The sequence below is a fragment of the Colobus angolensis genome, unplaced genomic scaffold (assembly GCF_000951035.1).
Source record: "Colobus angolensis palliatus isolate OR3802 unplaced genomic scaffold, Cang.pa_1.0 Scaffold300, whole genome shotgun sequence".
Taxonomy (NCBI): Eukaryota; Metazoa; Chordata; class Mammalia; order Primates; family Cercopithecidae; genus Colobus; species Colobus angolensis.
The window spans coordinates 237,665-254,509 of record NW_012116267.1 but is presented as its reverse complement, the minus strand read 5'-3'; the positions used below and the strand labels follow the sequence as shown (position 1 = coordinate 254,509).

General features: G+C 45.9%; 1 protein-coding gene across 1 annotated transcript in view; it reads left to right on the top strand.

Moving 5' to 3' along the window:
- DOPEY2 (dopey family member 2) overlaps window positions 1-16,845 on the top strand; it is a 139,652-nt gene that overhangs the window by 108,162 nt on the left and 14,645 nt on the right. The window contains exons 20-28 of the mRNA XM_011950053.1: window positions 2,356-2,411; window positions 4,907-5,011; window positions 5,109-5,175; window positions 10,530-10,674; window positions 11,246-11,322; window positions 12,135-12,244; window positions 12,369-12,515; window positions 14,433-14,494; window positions 15,319-15,447. Coding sequence (XP_011805443.1) covers window positions 2,356-2,411; window positions 4,907-5,011; window positions 5,109-5,175; window positions 10,530-10,674; window positions 11,246-11,322; window positions 12,135-12,244; window positions 12,369-12,515; window positions 14,433-14,494; window positions 15,319-15,447 — 898 coding nt within the window. The remainder of the gene's footprint in view (window positions 1-2,355; window positions 2,412-4,906; window positions 5,012-5,108; window positions 5,176-10,529; window positions 10,675-11,245; window positions 11,323-12,134; window positions 12,245-12,368; window positions 12,516-14,432; window positions 14,495-15,318; window positions 15,448-16,845) is intronic.

Here is a 16,845-nt window from a genome sequence, read left to right as displayed (position 1 = left end):
AATAAAAACCGGGGATTTATTTCAATCTTGAAATAATTACCTTCTGTCAAACAATTTAAACTCATACAGTTAGCAAAAATTTAAGAATAATCTAAATGAAAATTAGGGGGGCTGGGCATGGTGGCTCATGCCTGTAATCCTAGCACATTAGTCCAGGAGTTCAAGACCAGCCTGGGCAACGTAGGGAGACACCGTCTCTACAATAAATTAAAAAATTAGCTGGGGGTGGTAGTGCACACTTGTAGCCCCAGCTACGTGGGAGGCCGAGGCAGGTGGATCAGTTGAGCACACGAGTATGAGGTTGTAGTGGGCTATGATGGAGCCATTGCACTCCAGCCTGAGTGACAGAGTAAGACCCTGTCTACAAAAAAGAAAATTTGTGCAATGGAAAAGTGATTATTAAAAAATATAGCTTTACTTGAACAGATACTTGTGTGCCGATGTTCATAGCAGCATTATTCACAGCAGCCAAAAGGCAGAAGCAATCCATGTGTGTATCAGTGGGTGCGCAGATAACAAAGTGGGATCTGTGCATGTAGTGGGTTAGTACTCAGCTTTAACAGGAATGAAATTCTGACATGTGCTACAACATGGATGTCAGGTCCTTAACATGGATGAACCTTGAAGACATTAAGTTGAATGAAGTAGGCCGGGCGCGGTGGCTCAAGCCTGTAATCCCAGCACTTTGGGAGGCCGAGACGGGCGGATCACGAGTTCAGGAGATCGAGACCATCCTGGCAAAAACGGTGAAACCCCGTCTCTACTAAAAATACAAAAATTAGCCAGGTGAGGTGGCGGGCGCCTGTAGTCCCAGCTACTCGGGAGGCTGAGCCAGGAGAATGGCGTGAACCCAGGAGGCGGAGCTTGCAGTGAGCTGAGATCCGGCCACTGCACTCCAGCCTGGGCGACAGAGCGAGACTCCGTCTCAAAAAAAAAAAAAAAAAGTTGAATGAAGTAAGCCAGTCACAAGAGGACTAACACAGTTGGGTTTTGGGTGGTGTTCCTTCACGTTACTTGAATTTCTACAAATACCTGCAATTTCTAGTCTTTCCTGGGCTATAAAGGAACTGGATTTTATCTAGGTGATTGGTTTTTGGCGGTTCAAATAACAAAACTACATTTTGTGGTTAGTTAATTAATAGCTGCAAATAGCTTTTTACAAGCAAGGAGTGGGGGAAACGTGTGTTTTGGAACTTGTTTCCAGGTAGTTCCAGCCACAGGGTTTTTGGGGAAACTCTCTGGGCTGGGTTTGAAGTAATCTTCTAAACTAAGAATTAGAATTTTTTGGCTGGGCACGGTGGCTTTACTTGGGAGGCTGAGGCGTGAGGATCGCTTGAACCCGGGAGGCAGAGGTTGCAGTGAGCTGAGATTGCGCCACTGCACTCCAGCCTGGGCGACAGAGCGAGACTCCGTCTCAAAAAAAAAAAAAAAAAAGTTGAATGAAGTAAGCCAGTCACAAGAGGACTAACACAGTTGGGTTTTGGGTGGTGTTCCTTCACGTTACTTGAATTTCTACAAATACCTGCAATTTCTAGTCTTTCCTGGGCTATAAAGGAACTGGATTTTATCTAGGTGATTGGTTTTTGGCGGTTCAAATAACAAAACTACATTTTGTGGTTAGTTAATTAATAGCTGCAAATAGCTTTTTACAAGCAAGGAGTGGGGGAAACGTGTGTTTTGGAACTTGTTTCCAGGTAGTTCCAGCCACAGGGTTTTTGGGGAAACTCTCTGGGCTGGGTTTGAAGTAATCTTCTAAACTAAGAATTAGAATTTTTTGGCTGGGCACGGTGGCTTTACTTGGGAGGCTGAGGCGTGAGGATCGCTTGAACCCGGGAGGCAGAGGTTGCAGTGAGCTGAGATTGCGCTAGTGTACTCCAACCTGGACAACAGAGCAAGACTGTTGTGTCAAAGAGAGAGACAGAAAGAGAGAGAGAAAGGGAGGGAGGGAGAGAAGAGAAGAGAGAAAGAAGCAAAGGAAGAATTAGAAGTTTGTCTTGCCTCTTGGTAATCATATGCATTCATTGGAGTCAACACTGGCCCTAGCTCTCTGTTTGGGGAAGTTCAGTTACAATACTGATTTTCCCTAAATGCTTCCTGATGCCTGGAATGGAAGAGGGGTACACAGGGTGGGAGATCACTATAGAAGTCTAAGGGGGCACAAATGATTTGGGGGCTCCTAGGACACATTTTAATTGTTCGTGATGGGCACTATCATGTCTGTTGTTCTATCTGAAAGATTCTTTAGTCGAAAACCTTTGCTTTGTTAGGCCATAGATCTGTTTCACTTTGTATCTGAATTCTTTTTAGCCTTATTTCCTACCAACTTGGAGTAATTGATTTTACTTTCATTTTCAGAAATCGCCCCTAGTGGACATTCCTGTGTTGCAATTTTGCTATGCTTTTCTCCAAAGGTAATACAGTCCCCTGTCCTCCAAAAACTTCCTTAAATACAGATACTATGGCAGTGAGCATGCATAATATCTCTGGTTTTTTTCTAGACTACTAGAGAGCCATAGTTCAGAAAATATCTTAAAGTTGTCATAATTTCTTCCCGAGATATTGATCTATACTTTTCCTTCTCCAAAAAGTTAACATCTTAAAATCTGTGCACTGTATCTCGAACACTTTAAATGAGCAAAGCTTTATGTGAGGCCTATTAAACTTTAAAAGGCTCAGATTTGCATTAAATTGATACAGAAAAAGAAAAAAAAACACAGATAGGGAAGTGTTAAAGACCTCTTTTAGAAAAAGGAGAAATGGGCGGGGCGCGGTGGCTCACACCTGCAATCCCAACACTTTGGGAGGCCCAGGCAGGCCGATCACTTGAGGCCAGGAGTTTGAGACCAGCCTAGCCAACATGGTGAAACACCGTCTCTACTAAAAATACAAAAATTAGTTGGGCATGGTGGCATGCACCTGTAATCCCAGCTACTCAGGAGGCTGAGGCAGGAGAATTTCATGAACCCAGGAGGTGGAGGTTGCAGTGAGCCAAGACCGCACCACTGTTCTCCAGCCTGGGTGACACAGCCAAGTTCTGTCTCAAGAAAAAAAAAGGAGAAATGATTCTTTCTGGTGACGTTCTCAGTGGGCCTTCCCGTGTTTGATGCAGAGAAGTTTCTGCTTTGATTTGCTAATATAGATATTAGGTATCTTAGCTAACAGAGCATTAAAGAGGATTCCCCAGGTTTTTCCCCATGGATGAAAAATAAGCTTTACTGGACCTCATTCAGATCTTACAATGGCCGCATCCCAGGCGCAGCTCTGTGTTGCTGTAAATGAGGGTGAGGGGGCTGCGTGTGGTGGCTAATGCCTATAATCGCGGCACTTTGGGAGACTGAAGTGGGTGGGTCACTTGAGGCCAGGAGTTTGAGACCAACCTGGCCAGTGTGGTAAAACCCCATATCTACTAAAACTACAAAAAAAATTAGTCAGGGCTTGGTGGTGTCGTGCCTGTAGTCCCAGCTACTCAGGAAGCTGAGGCACGTGAATCACTTGAACCCAGGAGGCAGAGGTTGACGTGAGCTGAGATCACGCCACTGTACTGCAGCCTGGGGGACAGAATGAGACTCGATCTCAAAAAAGAAAAAAAAAAGGCGGGGTGGGGGGGTGAGGGAGGTATAGACCACTTCTCAAGGAAACCTCAGTATCCCTACATAGCCATCAGGAGTCTCACTATAAATAACTCCGACAACCAGGCACAGGCTCCTTGGTTCACACAGTTAACATTCCGTGGTTATTCCCATTCACCACATTCTGAAGTTGCAGGACGGTAAATCGAGGCCTCCTGGTAGATGACCAGGGTGGGTTTAAATTCAGACCACTTCCCCCGTGAGCATCACTGTCATTCTTTCCTCCAGGAGTTAAAGGTGAGCCGGTCACTTCCCTCCTATGACAGCTAATACATGTTGTGTTGCTGGCGAATGTTGACTGCAGGGGCCTAAGGGATAGCTGAGCTTTCCCACAGCTGCAGGTTAGATTTGGTCATCCTCCTTTTGCCAGGAGGAACCACCTAGGTCACACAGTAGGTAGTAAGTTGGAGAACCAGGACTTGGACCTGGGACACTCTGACTGCAGTCTGAGCTTTCATTTCCTGGGCTGTGCTGTCTCGCTTTGGAGCAGTCATCTCAGAATCCTCATCCTGAGAGCTACAGAGCGGGGTAGGCCAGTTTCCTGGTGAGTGTCCCGGGACCTAATGCTTTGCAGCCTTCCGACAGGTGATGCTCTGTTACCAGCCACTTTAGGGAAGCAGAATATCAGCTCTAGAAAGGCCTGAGAGATCAACCAGGCACGGTGGCTCACGCCTGTAATCCCAGCACTTTGGGAGGCTGAGGCAAGTGGATTTACCTGAGTCCAGGAGTTCAAGACCAGCCTGGCCAACGTGATGAAACCCCATCTCTACTAAAAATACAAAAAATTAGCCTGGTGTGGTGGCAGGCACCTGTAATCCCAGTTCGGGAGGCTGAAGAATGAGAATCACTTGAACTCGGTGGGGCAGAGGTTACGGTGAGCCGAGATTACGCCGCTGCACTCCAGCCTGGGCGACAGAGCAAGACTCTGTCTTCAAAAAAAGGAAAGGCCTGAGAGATCAAAGTTGATCATCTAGTTTAAGGCTTTTATTTTATAGACAAGGAAACCAGGCAGCAGTAGGATTTCAGGTTCCCAAATTCTACTGCTGTAGTATCTCACCTGCCAGCAGTAGGATTTCAGGTTCCCAAACTCCAAGTGCTTGCCAGAATACCAAAGTTTAGCTTGTGTATATTGTAATTTTTTAAAAAGAAAAAGGTCGGTGGGGTGTGCTGTTTACCCTTTGCTTTCCAACCACCAGGATCTTAAATGTGCTTGTAAATAAATGTTGTATTTTGCCTTGTTCATGGTTAAGTGTTTTTCCTATCTTTAAAAAAAACAGGCTTCCAGTACCAGCCTTGCAAGAGAACTTTTCTTCACTGTTGGGAGTATTGAAGGAGTCTGTACAGTTGAATCTAGCCCCACCTGGGTATTTTCTGCTTCTCAGGTATCATGTCACCACATTGTCATTGTGTAATATTTTCTTTTGGCACATATTTTATTTCTGCAGCATTTTTAATCTGAAGCTGACTGTCTCCCAACAGCATGCTGAATGACTTTGTAACAAGAACTCCCAACCTGGAAAACAAGAAGGATCTAAAAGACCTGCAGGTTTGTATACGAAAGAGGTTCAGCCAAATGATATTACCCCAGCAGTGCTGTCCTCCTTTGGGGGATATCAGATAGCAGATAGGCAAGAGACGTTGGACAGAATCTGAGGTTAGCTTTGCACTTGTTCTCAAGTCTTACTTCCCTGCTCGCTGTCTTTAGAGAGTTCAGTCAGACCTGGGGCCCAGCTTTTCTCATGAAGGTTCTTGTGTAATGCTTGAGCAATCGATTGTGGAACTGACAGCTGCACCCCTCACCCTCCACGCTGTATGCAGATGTATGTGGACCTCACTGTGAAACATAAGTGGAATAAGAAATCTATCTGCCACCAGACACGGTGGCACACACTTGTAATCCCAGCACTTTGGGAGGCTGAGGCAGGCAGATTGCTTAAGCTCAGGAGTTCGAGACCAATCTGGGTAACACAGTGAGACCTCATCTCCACAAAAATACAAAAATTAGCCTAGTGTGGTAGCTACACCTATATTCCCAGCTACTCAGGAGGCTGAGGATCCCTTGAGCCTGGGAGGTTGAGGCTGTAGTGAGCTGTGATCGTGCCACTGCACTTCAGCCTGGCAACAGAGAGAGACCCTGTCTCAAAAAAATAAAATTAAAAAAAAAAGGAAGCTATCTCCATACATGGATATTTCTTTTTTTTTCTTTTTTTTGGGGGGTGGGGGGTTGGATGGAATCTCACTCCGTCACCTAGGCTAGAGTGCAGTGGCACGGTCTCAGCTTACCAAAACCTCCACTTCCTGGGTTCAAGCGATTCTCCTGCCTCAGCCTCCCAAGTAGCTGAGATTACAGACACACGCCACTACGCCTGGCTAGTTTTTTGCATTTTTAATAGAGACAGGGTTTCTCCATGTTGGCTGGTCTGGTCTCAGACTCCTGACCTCAGGTGATCCTCCTGCCTCAGCCTCCCAAAGTTCTGGGATTACAGGCGTGAGCTACCACGCCCAGCCTCCATACATGGATTTCTTTCCTTAAACGCCTTATCTCCCATTATAACAGTAATATATGCTCATAAAAATTTGTTTAATACTGAAAAATAAAACTCATCCATAGGAGAAGGAAAACTCAGAGTGTCAACTAATAAATATGGAAGTTATGGTGAAGTTGGGATCATCGCTGTGTTGCAAACCGTTATAGACGTTGATTCAGTTGGCTTTTCTATCATATTTATAATCTTGGCGATACGACTGCTAATCTTTATGGTCCCTGGCATTTGTGAAAGGTATATCCAGAAACAGCCTCAGGTCCGCAGTTCTGAACCACAAGAGTACTGTATAAAGCACAGGAGGCCGGGCACGGTGGCTCACACCTGCAATCCCAGCACTTTGGGAGGCCGAGGCAGGCGGATCGCCTGAGGTCAGGGATTCGAGAGCAGCCTGGCCAACATGGTGAAACCCCACCTGTACTAAAAATACAAAAGTTAGCCACATGTGGTGGCACACGCCTGTAATCCCAGCTACTCGGAAGGCTGAGGCAGGAGAATCGCTTGAACCTGGGAGGCAGAGGTTGCAGTAAACCGAGATCTCACCACTGTATTCCAGCCTGGGTGACAAGCATGAAACTTGGTCTCAAAAAAAAAAAAACACCATAAAGCATAATTAGAAAATTCCAATGCCTCCTCCTTTGGCCTTGACTTGTAGCCAGAGAAGAAAATGTCATTACAGTGCCGATGCTGCCCGTCCAGGTGCCGGGACAGCACTTGCTCACCTAAGCCCTCCCTGCATTTGTGGCTTGTTGCCTGTAGCAGGCCCCTCTCTCTTCAGCCTGTCTGGAGAGGGCTCTAGCCACAGACATTCCCTCCATTGTTGCAGCTGGCACGCCTCTTCTCTGCTCCTTTTGGTTGAGGGGACCAGGTGGCATCTGCTTCTTTCTGTCTCATGACACCTAACATCCCCAACACTAATTCCTTCCTACTATTTTGAGCCACACCCTATACTTCTTCCCCACTGAGGATATAGAAAAAAACAAAGTGTGATTTTCCTACCACAGTCTCATAACATAGAATACTTCAGTGACTTCGTAACCAAAATGTGTGGGAATTTCTCCCCACCAGCAACCAAGCTAGTAGTTCTGCAGTGGGCAATAGATAGGCATCGTCCAATTCCATTCAATTCTGGCATTCTCCACCTAGAGATATCTTCAGATCCCGCAGGTTGAGGGCACAGTCCCACAACACTGCCGCACCCCTTCAGATGCCAATCACAAGCCCCAAGTGTTTTCATCTATGCTTCTGACAGACCAGCTCTAAATTGGAGTTCCCCTGTTCACTCCTTGGGTTCTGTTAATTAGCTGGAGTGGCTCATGGAACTCAGGGAACACATTGAACAGTTTATTTTATTATTTATTTATTTTGAGACGGAGTCTTGCTCTTGTTGCCGAGGCTGGAGTGCAATGGCACGATCTCAGCTCACTGCAACCTCCGCCTCCCAGGTTCAAGCGATTCTCCTGCCTCAGCCTCCCGAGTAGCTGGAATTATAGGCGCCTGCCACCACGCCCAGCTAATTTTTGTATTTTTAGTAGAGACAGAGTTTCGCCATGTTGGCCAGGCTGGTCTTGAACTCCTGACCTTATGACCTGGCCGCCTCAGCCTCCCAAAGTGCTGGGATTACAGGCATGAGTCACCGCACCCGGCTGACCAGTTTATTATAAAGGAGATTAGAAAGGATACAGATGAATCGATGATTAGGCAAGGGACGTAGGAAGGGGCACGGAGCTTCCATGCCCTCCTTGGGCACCACCCTCTAGGAACCACCACATGTTTAGCCATCCAGAAGCTCATTCGAACCCAGTTACTTTGGGGTTTGTGGAAGCTTCATTACATAGGCATGATGGACTACATCATTGGTCATTGCTGATCAGTTTAACCTTTAACCCCTCTCCCCTTCTTGGAGGTTGGGGAGCTGAAGTTATCTGGGGATCCACAGCCACAGCCATCTCAGTAGCATACAAAAAGACACATATGACTTTGGAGAATCCAAGGAATTTAGGAGTTATAGCTGGGAAATGGGGAGAAAAGCCAAAAACATTTCCACAATATCACACCCATCCATTCAGTGCTTTCTTCAGTCCTTACAGGAACTCCTCTAAGCCCCTAAACCCTTTTCCTGACTTTCCTTCTGCCCTTCACACCCAGCCCTGCCTAAGTTAGCCAATTAGCCAGTTCCCTCAAGTGCACCCACCCAGCAGGCAGGTGTGCCCTGCTTCACGCCTGAACACAACTGCTGAGACTGGGAACCTTGTGGCACAGTTGAGATCAGGATTATAAAATTCTCAGATGTCAAGAATTACAGCCACTCTTAGCTGGTGACACTTGATGACACTGACTGAGAAGCCAGCTTCAAGTTTGTGTCTCTAGCTACTAACCAGATTCTTTACTGATCATACTCCTGAGAGTGGATGACTCCTCACTTTACCCCACTGAGTCAGTTTAACTTATTGACCTTTATTTCTTGTTATATTATTGAAAGATGCATTTCTAGGAAGAACCCGTGGTCCTAGATATACCAGAAAGCCAATCCACTGAATACAATTTATGGCTTTTTCATTACGTGCTGCGATGACTTGCAATCTCTGTATATTTTACCTACATTGGCCAGTATAGTAGCCATTAGTCACAGATAGCTGTTGAGCACTTGAAGTGTGTCTAGTCTACAGTCTGGGCAACATAGGGAGACCTCATCTCTACAAGAAATTTAAAAATTATCCAGATGTGGTGCCATGCACCTGTAGTCCCAGCTACCCAGGAGCCTGAGGATTGCTTGAGCCTAGGAGGTCGAGGCTGCAGTCAGTCTTTTTTATTTTTATATTTTGAGATGGAGTCTTGCTCTGTTATTGGGGGAACCCACCCCCAGTATTTCAATGTAGGTTCTATAAGTTTTGGCCAGCTGATAAATAAAGAGAGACAGTATAAAGAGAGGAATTTTACAGCTGGGCCATCGGGGGTGACATCACATATCAGTAGGACTGTGATGCCCACCCGAGCCTCAAAACCAGCAAGTTTTTATTAAGGGTTTCAAAAAGGGAGGGGGTGTAAGAACAGGGAGTAGGTACAAAGATCACATGCTTCAAAGGGCAAAAAGCAGAACTACTAATAAGGGTCTAACAGATCACATGCTTCTGAGGTAACAGGACAAAGCGCAAAAGCAGAACTACTGATAAGGATCCAACAAAGATCACAAGGCAAAGGGCAAAAGCAGAACTAGTGATAAGGGTCTATGTTCAGCTACGCATGTATTATCTTGATAAACATCTTAACAGAAAACAGGGTTCCGAAGCAGAGAACCGGTCTGACCACAAATTTACCAGGGTGGAGTTCTTCCCCACCCTAATAAGCCTGAGGCTACTGCAGGAGACCAGGGCGTATCTCAGTCCTTATCTCAACCGCATAAGACAGACACTCCCAGAGCAGCCGTTTATAGACCTCCCCCCAGGAACACATTCCTTTCCCAGGGTATTAATATTAATATTCCTTGCTAGGAAAAGAATTTAGCAATATCTCTCCTACTTGTACATCCATTTATAGGCTCTCTGCAAGTAGAAAAATATAGCTGTTTTTGCCCGACTCTGCAGGCAGTCATACCTTATGGTTGTTTTCCCTTGTTGCCTAAAAATCACTGCTATTCTGTTCGTTTTCAAGGTGCACTGATTTCATATTGTTCAAACACACATGTTTTACAATCAATTTGTACAGTTAACACAGTTATCACAGTGGTCCTGAGGAGACGTCCATCCTCAGCTTATGAAGATAACAGGATTAAGACAGGCATAAGAAATTATACAAGTATTATTTGGGAACTGATAAATGTCCATATTCAAATGAAATCTTCACGATTTATGTCCCTCTGCCACGGCTCCAGCCGGTCCCTCTGTTCGGGGTCCCTGACTTCACACAACACTCTGTCACCAGGCTGGAGTGTGGTGGCACTATCTTGGCTCACCACAATCTCTGCCACCCAGGTTCAGGCATTTCTCCTGCCTCAGCCTCCCAAGTAGCTGGGATTACAGGCACACCCCACCACGCCTATCTAATTTTTGTATTTTTAGTAAAGACAGGGTTTCACCATGTTGGCCAGGATGGTCTCGAACTCCTGACCTCAAGTGATCCCCCTGCCTAAGCCTCAGCCTCCCAAAGTGCTGGAATTACAGGCATGAGCCACCACACCCAGCATATATTATTAATTTAACTGTTTATTTTTACCTTTAATGTGGCTCCTAGAAAGCTTAATGTTACATATATGCTCACAGTTGCCTGCATTTTATTTCTATTGGACAGTGCTGTTTTAGGCACTTAACATTCTTTTCCTTAATTAACTTCCTTTCCCCGTCCTCCTGATTTTTCTCAGGAAATCACTCAGAAAATCCTAGAAGCTGTGGGGAACATTGCTGGCTCTTCCTTGGAGCAAACCAGCTGGCTAAGCAGAAATCTGGAAGTGAAAGCCCAACCTCAGGCCTCTCTGGAAGAATCTGATGCTGAGGAGGACCTGTATGGTAGGTGGAGACGGGTCAGCAGATGGTGCTTCTGGTCAGCGGGTGGTTCTGGCTTTTCCTTGAGAGAGATCTTGAGTGTTCTCACCACAAAAAGAAAGTATTTAAGGTGGGCTGGATGCCGTGGCTCACTCCTGTAATCCCAGCCCTTTGGGAGACCAAAGCGGAAGGATCGCTTCAGGCCAGGAGCTCGAGACCAGCCTGGCCAACATGGCAAAACCCTGTCTCTACTAAAAATACAAAAATTAGCCAGGCATGGTGGTACATGCCTGTAGTCCCAGTTATTCGGGAAGATGAGGCAGGAGAATTGCTTAAACCTGGGAGGTGGAGGCTGCAGTGAGCTGAAATCACACCACTGCACTCCAACCTCGGCGACAGGGTGAGACTCTTCTCAAAAATAAATAAATAAATAAATACAAGTTGAATGTTAACAGAGAGGAGTACCTGAGTCATATGGACACAATTGGTATGAAAGGTGGGAGCTGATGGCTCACATTCATGCAGTGCTTTTGGGGACAGTAAATGGTGACCCATCCATCATAGTTAACACACAAATGCCTCTTTCTGTTCACAGATGCTGCAGCTTCAGCAATGGTGTCTTCATCCGCCCCTTCCGTGTACAGCGTGCAAGCCCTCTCTCTCCTGGCAGAGGTAAATACACACCTGACCTGTCGTCCTTTGTGGAAATGAGTGCCGTCACAAGTTGTTGCAAAGACATGTGTTCATTCTCAGGTGCCAGTGAGCGTGGGCTGCACCCTCCCAGGTGAGCTCGTCCATCAGGCAGCATTGGCCTCAAGCTGCACCGTGGAGAGTCTTGCTCTGTTGCCAGGCTGGAGGGCAGTGGCGCAATCTCGGCTCACTGCACCCTCCGCCTCCCGGGTTCAAGTGATTCCCCTGCCTCAGCCTCCTGAGTAGCTGGGACTACAGGTGCGCACCACCACGCCCGGCTAATTTTTTGTATTTTAGTAGAGATGGGGTTTCACTGTGTTGGCCAGGATGGTCTCAATCTCCTGACCTCGTGATCCACCCACCTTGGACTCCCAAAGTGCTGGGATTACAGGCGTGAGCCACCGCACCCGCCCATGACTGCACTTCTTATTGTCGCTTGCTTCCGAGGGTTTCTGATTTCCTTTTTTTTCTTTCTGTTTTCTTTTTTTGAGATGGAGTCTTGCTGTGGAGTCTGCACTCAGGCTAGAGTGCAGTGGTGTGATCTCGGCTCACTGCAACCTCTGCCTCCTGGGTTCAAGCAATTCTCCTGCCTCAGCCTCCTGAGTAGCTGGGATCACAGGACCTGGCTAATTTTTGTATTTTTAGTAGAGATGAGGTTTCACCATGTTGGCCGGACCGGTCTCAAACTCCCAACCTCAAGTGATCTGCCCACCTCAGCCTCCCAAAGTGCTGGGATTACAGATGTAAGCCACTGCGCCCAGCCAGTTTGTTTTCTTAGGGTCTTGTTCTTTTAGGTACTGGCTTCCCTCCTGGACATGGTTTATCGAAGTGACGAGAAGGAGAAAGCTGTGCCGTTAATCTCCCGTCTGCTGTACTATGTTTTTCCATACTTACGCAACCACAGGTAACGTCATCGTCGCCATTTCTTTCCACCCATACGCAGAAAAATATGTCTTGAGAAATGAATCAAGTGGTTTTCCTTGCACAGTCCTTGACCTTGACCCTTCTCTCTTCCCACTCCCACTCAGTGCCTACAATGCTCCGAGCTTCCGGGCTGGCGCTCAGCTGCTGAGCTCCCTGAGTGGCTATGCCTACACAAAACGAGCCTGGCGGAAGGAGGTCCTGGAGCTGTTTCTCGACCCTGCTTTCTTTCAGATGGATACTTCTTGTGTTCAGTAAGAGATGCTGTCCTGATAACAATGTGCTCTGGATCATCAGGTGGAAACAGTGTTTTGGTTTACATAATGCTCATTCCTGAAATAGAAGCAGAGCCATAGCGTCAACCCAGATAACAGGACGTCCCTGTCACAGGCTCGCATGTTGACCATGTGTTCATGGGAAAGGGATTAAGTCTTTTAAAGTACAAAGAGGAATTTCACTTAATTCAGAGAGCATGTTATTTCTTGGCTGGGCACGATGGCTCACACCTACAATCCCAGCATTTTGGGAGGCTAAGGTGGGTGGATCACCTGAGCCCAGGAGTTCGAGACCAGCCTGGCCAACATGGCAAAAGCCTGTCTCTACTAAAAAATTCAAAAATTAGCCAGGCATGGCAGCGCATGCCTGTAGTCCCAGCTACTCGGGAGGCTGAGGTATGAGAATTGCTTGAACCTGGGAGGTGAAGTTTGCAGTGAGTCAAGATCCCACCACTGCACTCCAGCCTGGGCAACAAGAGTAAAACTCCATCTCAAATAAATAAACAGCGTAACCTGGGGTTCCAGTGATACTTGTTCTGTCTAATACTGCTTTGTCTTGTAATCACAAAGTAATTGGCCAATGTTAAGATGATAGAGCCCACTGAGTGACCCTGGGGGTGTCTTTACCCCACTTCTCGGCTGATACTCCACAAGTTCTTACTGAGATCTTGCGGCAGCCAGGCAGATGAGACTCAGATGCAAGATGTGCTCCTGGGCCTTTTCCTGAGATCAAGAAAATCACTCAGGGCTGGGCATGGTGGCTCATACCTGTAATCCAACATTTGGGGAGGCGTAGGCAGGAGGATTGCTTGAGCCCAGGACTTGGAGACCAGCCTGGGCAACAAAGTGAAACCCCTTCTCTACAAAAAAAAAAAAAAATCAAAAAAATCAGCCAGGCATGCTGGCATATGCCTGTGGTCCCAGCTACATGGAAGCCTGAGGCAGGAGGATCACTTGAGCCCAGGAGATTGAGACTGCAGTAGGCTGTGATTGTGCCACTGCACTCCATCTTGGGCAACAGCACAAGACCCTGGGCCCCTGTCTGAAAATAACCAGAAAGAAAAAAAGCTCCTCCTTTATTAATGACAGGAAGGCTCAGCGATAGAGGGTAGAGATTGGGAACCTTTTTGTATGGCATGAAAGCATGGCCACCCCCAGAGGGCTGCCGGTGGCCCTGTGGCCTCCCTCCATGTGATCTTGTTGCTCTGCTGGGGTAGCCCATTTGGAAAGAAGAGCTAAGGGTGGTATTTGTCTTCACTGCCCCACTCTTTTCATCAACACAACTGGGTGAATATCATCCCGTATGAACATATTTAAGAATAACCCTTGAAAAAGCCAGAGTGCCTTGTCAATTTGTTTCTTTGTGCTAAACTGGAAAAAGTCATTATTCATTCCCTATGTTAGGGTTATAAATGAAAAACTTTAGCGTAGCTTTCTTTTATATGTAAACTATTTATTTCTATCACTAACTTCTTTTCAGAAAGCAGTTTGTTTGTTTGTTTTTGAGATGGAGTTTCACTCTTGTTGCCCAGGCTAGAGTACAATGGCACAATCTCGGCTCACCACAACCTCCGCCTCCCAGGCTCAAGCGATTCTCCTGCCTCAGCCTCCCGAATAGCTGGGATTACAGGCATGCGCCACCATGCCTTGCTACTTTTGTATTTTTAGTAGAGATGGGGTTTCTCCATGTTGCTCAGGCTGGTCTCGAACTCCCAGCCTCAGGAGATCCACCCACCTTGGCCTCCCAAAGTGCTGGGATTATAGGCGTGAACCACTGCACCTGGCACAGAAAGCAGTTTTTAATATATCTTAAGAGGGTATGCTATTTTCTTAATGTTTTGAATCAAACTATCATCCACTGCAAATTTAATTGATTTTGCTTTCTTTAATATCCAGTTGGAAGTCCATTATTGACCATCTTTTGACTCATGAGAAAACAATGTTTAAGGATTTAATGAGTAAGTTCTGTGTTACTTTTGCATAACTCACACTTGATAGGATCAATGCCAATAGAACCAGCGTTTTATCATGTCTTTCCGAACCCTACTCACCTTTTATGGTGCTGTCTAAGCCACAAAGACTGTAATGTGATGTTCATAATATGGCAGAACTAAATAAATGAGTCTTTTCCAGTTGCAATTTATTGACAAGAACGGCGTGACAACCTTTTTCATAGTTTTATAGTGGAGAAATACTGCTGAAAGCATCTAGCTTCACATCTTGACATTTGTGCTGAAAGTAATTTCCATAATTTACTAGGAGGACTTTTCTACACCTCAGATCCCTTCTCATGCACTATCATTAAGTATCATTAAAGAAATAAGTATTGACTGGGCACAGTGGCTCACGCCTGTAATCCCAGCACTTTGAGTGGCTGAGGTGGGCAGATCATTTGAGCCCAGGGGTTCAAGATCAGCCTGGACAACATAGTGAAAGCCCATCTCTACAAAAATCCGGGCACGGTGGCACACACCTGTAGTCCCATCTACTTGGGAGACTGAGGCAGGAGGATCACTTCAACCCAGGAGGTCAAGGCTGCAATGAGCTGATCCCACGACTGCACTCCAGCCTGGGCAACAGAATGAGATCCTGTCTCAAATAAGAAATAAAAAGAGAAATAAGTATGTTTTTAAATATACATGGGAACAGTAATCTCATGTCCTTACTTAATAAAGATCATTATTTTTCACCAGGGAATACAGAATTAGACTAGTATAAATTTCCTGTCACCTCCAATTGTGTTTTCTCACTAAGTAAAACATATTTGCTGTATTTATTCTAGACATGCAGAGCAGTTCTTTAAAACTATTCTCAAGTTTTGAACAGAAAGCCATGCTGTTAAAGCGCCAAGCTTTTGCTATCTTCAGTGGAGAACTTGATCAATACCACCTTTACCTTCCACTGATACAAGGTAAGACAGCTGTCTTAGTCTGTTTCATGCTGCTATAACAGAATACCTGAGACTGGGGAATTTATAAAAACAGAAATTCATTGCCTCACAGTTCTGGAGGCTGAGAAGTCCTATATTCAGGGCTGGCATCTGGCAAGGGCCTTCTTGCTGCAACATCCCATGGCAGAAGGTGGAAAGGCAAAAGAGCAAGACAGGGCTGAACCTGCCCTTTTATTACAGTACCAATCCCATCCATGATGTGGCCTAATCACCTCTTAAAGGCCGCACTTCCCAGTAGTACTACATTTACAATAAAATTTCAGCATGCATTTTGGACAGGACAAACATTCAAACCACAGCAACAGCTGACCTGCCCTCACCTCGCCACATACAGATAGACCCATGAGGGGCTGAGATGATTAAGTACTAGATGGGTCTACTGCGTGCTTTGGCATGATTACCACATGTTAAAACAAGTATTCTGCAGAGTTATAGAACTTCAGAAGTATATTGGTAAATCTGAAACTTTATTTTAAAATCAATTATAGGCCAGGTACAGTGGTTCATGCCTGTAATCCCAGCACTTTGGGAGGCTCAGGTGGGTGGATGACTTGAGGTCAGGAGTTCAAGACCAGCCTGACCAACATGGTGAAACCCTATCTCTACTAAAAATACAAAATTAGCCAGGCGTGGTGGCACACACCTGTAATTGCAGCTACCTGGGAGGCTGAGGCAGGAGAATCACTTGAACCCAGGAGACCAAGGTTGCAGTGAGCCAAGATTGTGCCACTGCACTCCAGCCTGGGCAATAAGAGCAAAACTCTGTCTCTAAATACTTAATAAAATCAATTACAGTGTTATTAATTTTTAATTTTAAGTTTTTAGAAGTCTTGACTACAGTATAGGAATAATACTTCCTCAGCAGTATCTCTTGCTAGAGTCCTCCTGCAGTCAAGATACTTGGTGTTTATAGTACTCCCTTAATCAGCACCTTCAGTTGAGGCCAGGGAAGGGGCAAAATTTTGGAGAAGGATCTAATTTTTCCTTAACAATGTTTTTTCTTCATCCCCGCTATATTCTTTGACTGCATCAAAAATAATTTATTGCTGGCTGGGCACAGTGCCTCACACCTGTAATCCCAGCACTTTCAGAGGCCGAGGCGGGTGGATGACTTGAGGTCAGGAATTTGACATCAGCCTGCCCAATGTGGTGAAACCCCGTCTCTACTAAAAGTACAAAAATTAGCCTGGTGTGGTGACTCACGCCTGTAATCCCAGCTACTGGGGAGGCTGAAGCAGGAGAATCCCTTGAACCTGGTAGGCAGAGGTTGCACTGAGCCAAGATCGTGCCACTGCACTCCAGCCTGGGCGACAGAGAGAGAATCCATCACACAAAAATAATAATAATAATAAATTGTTT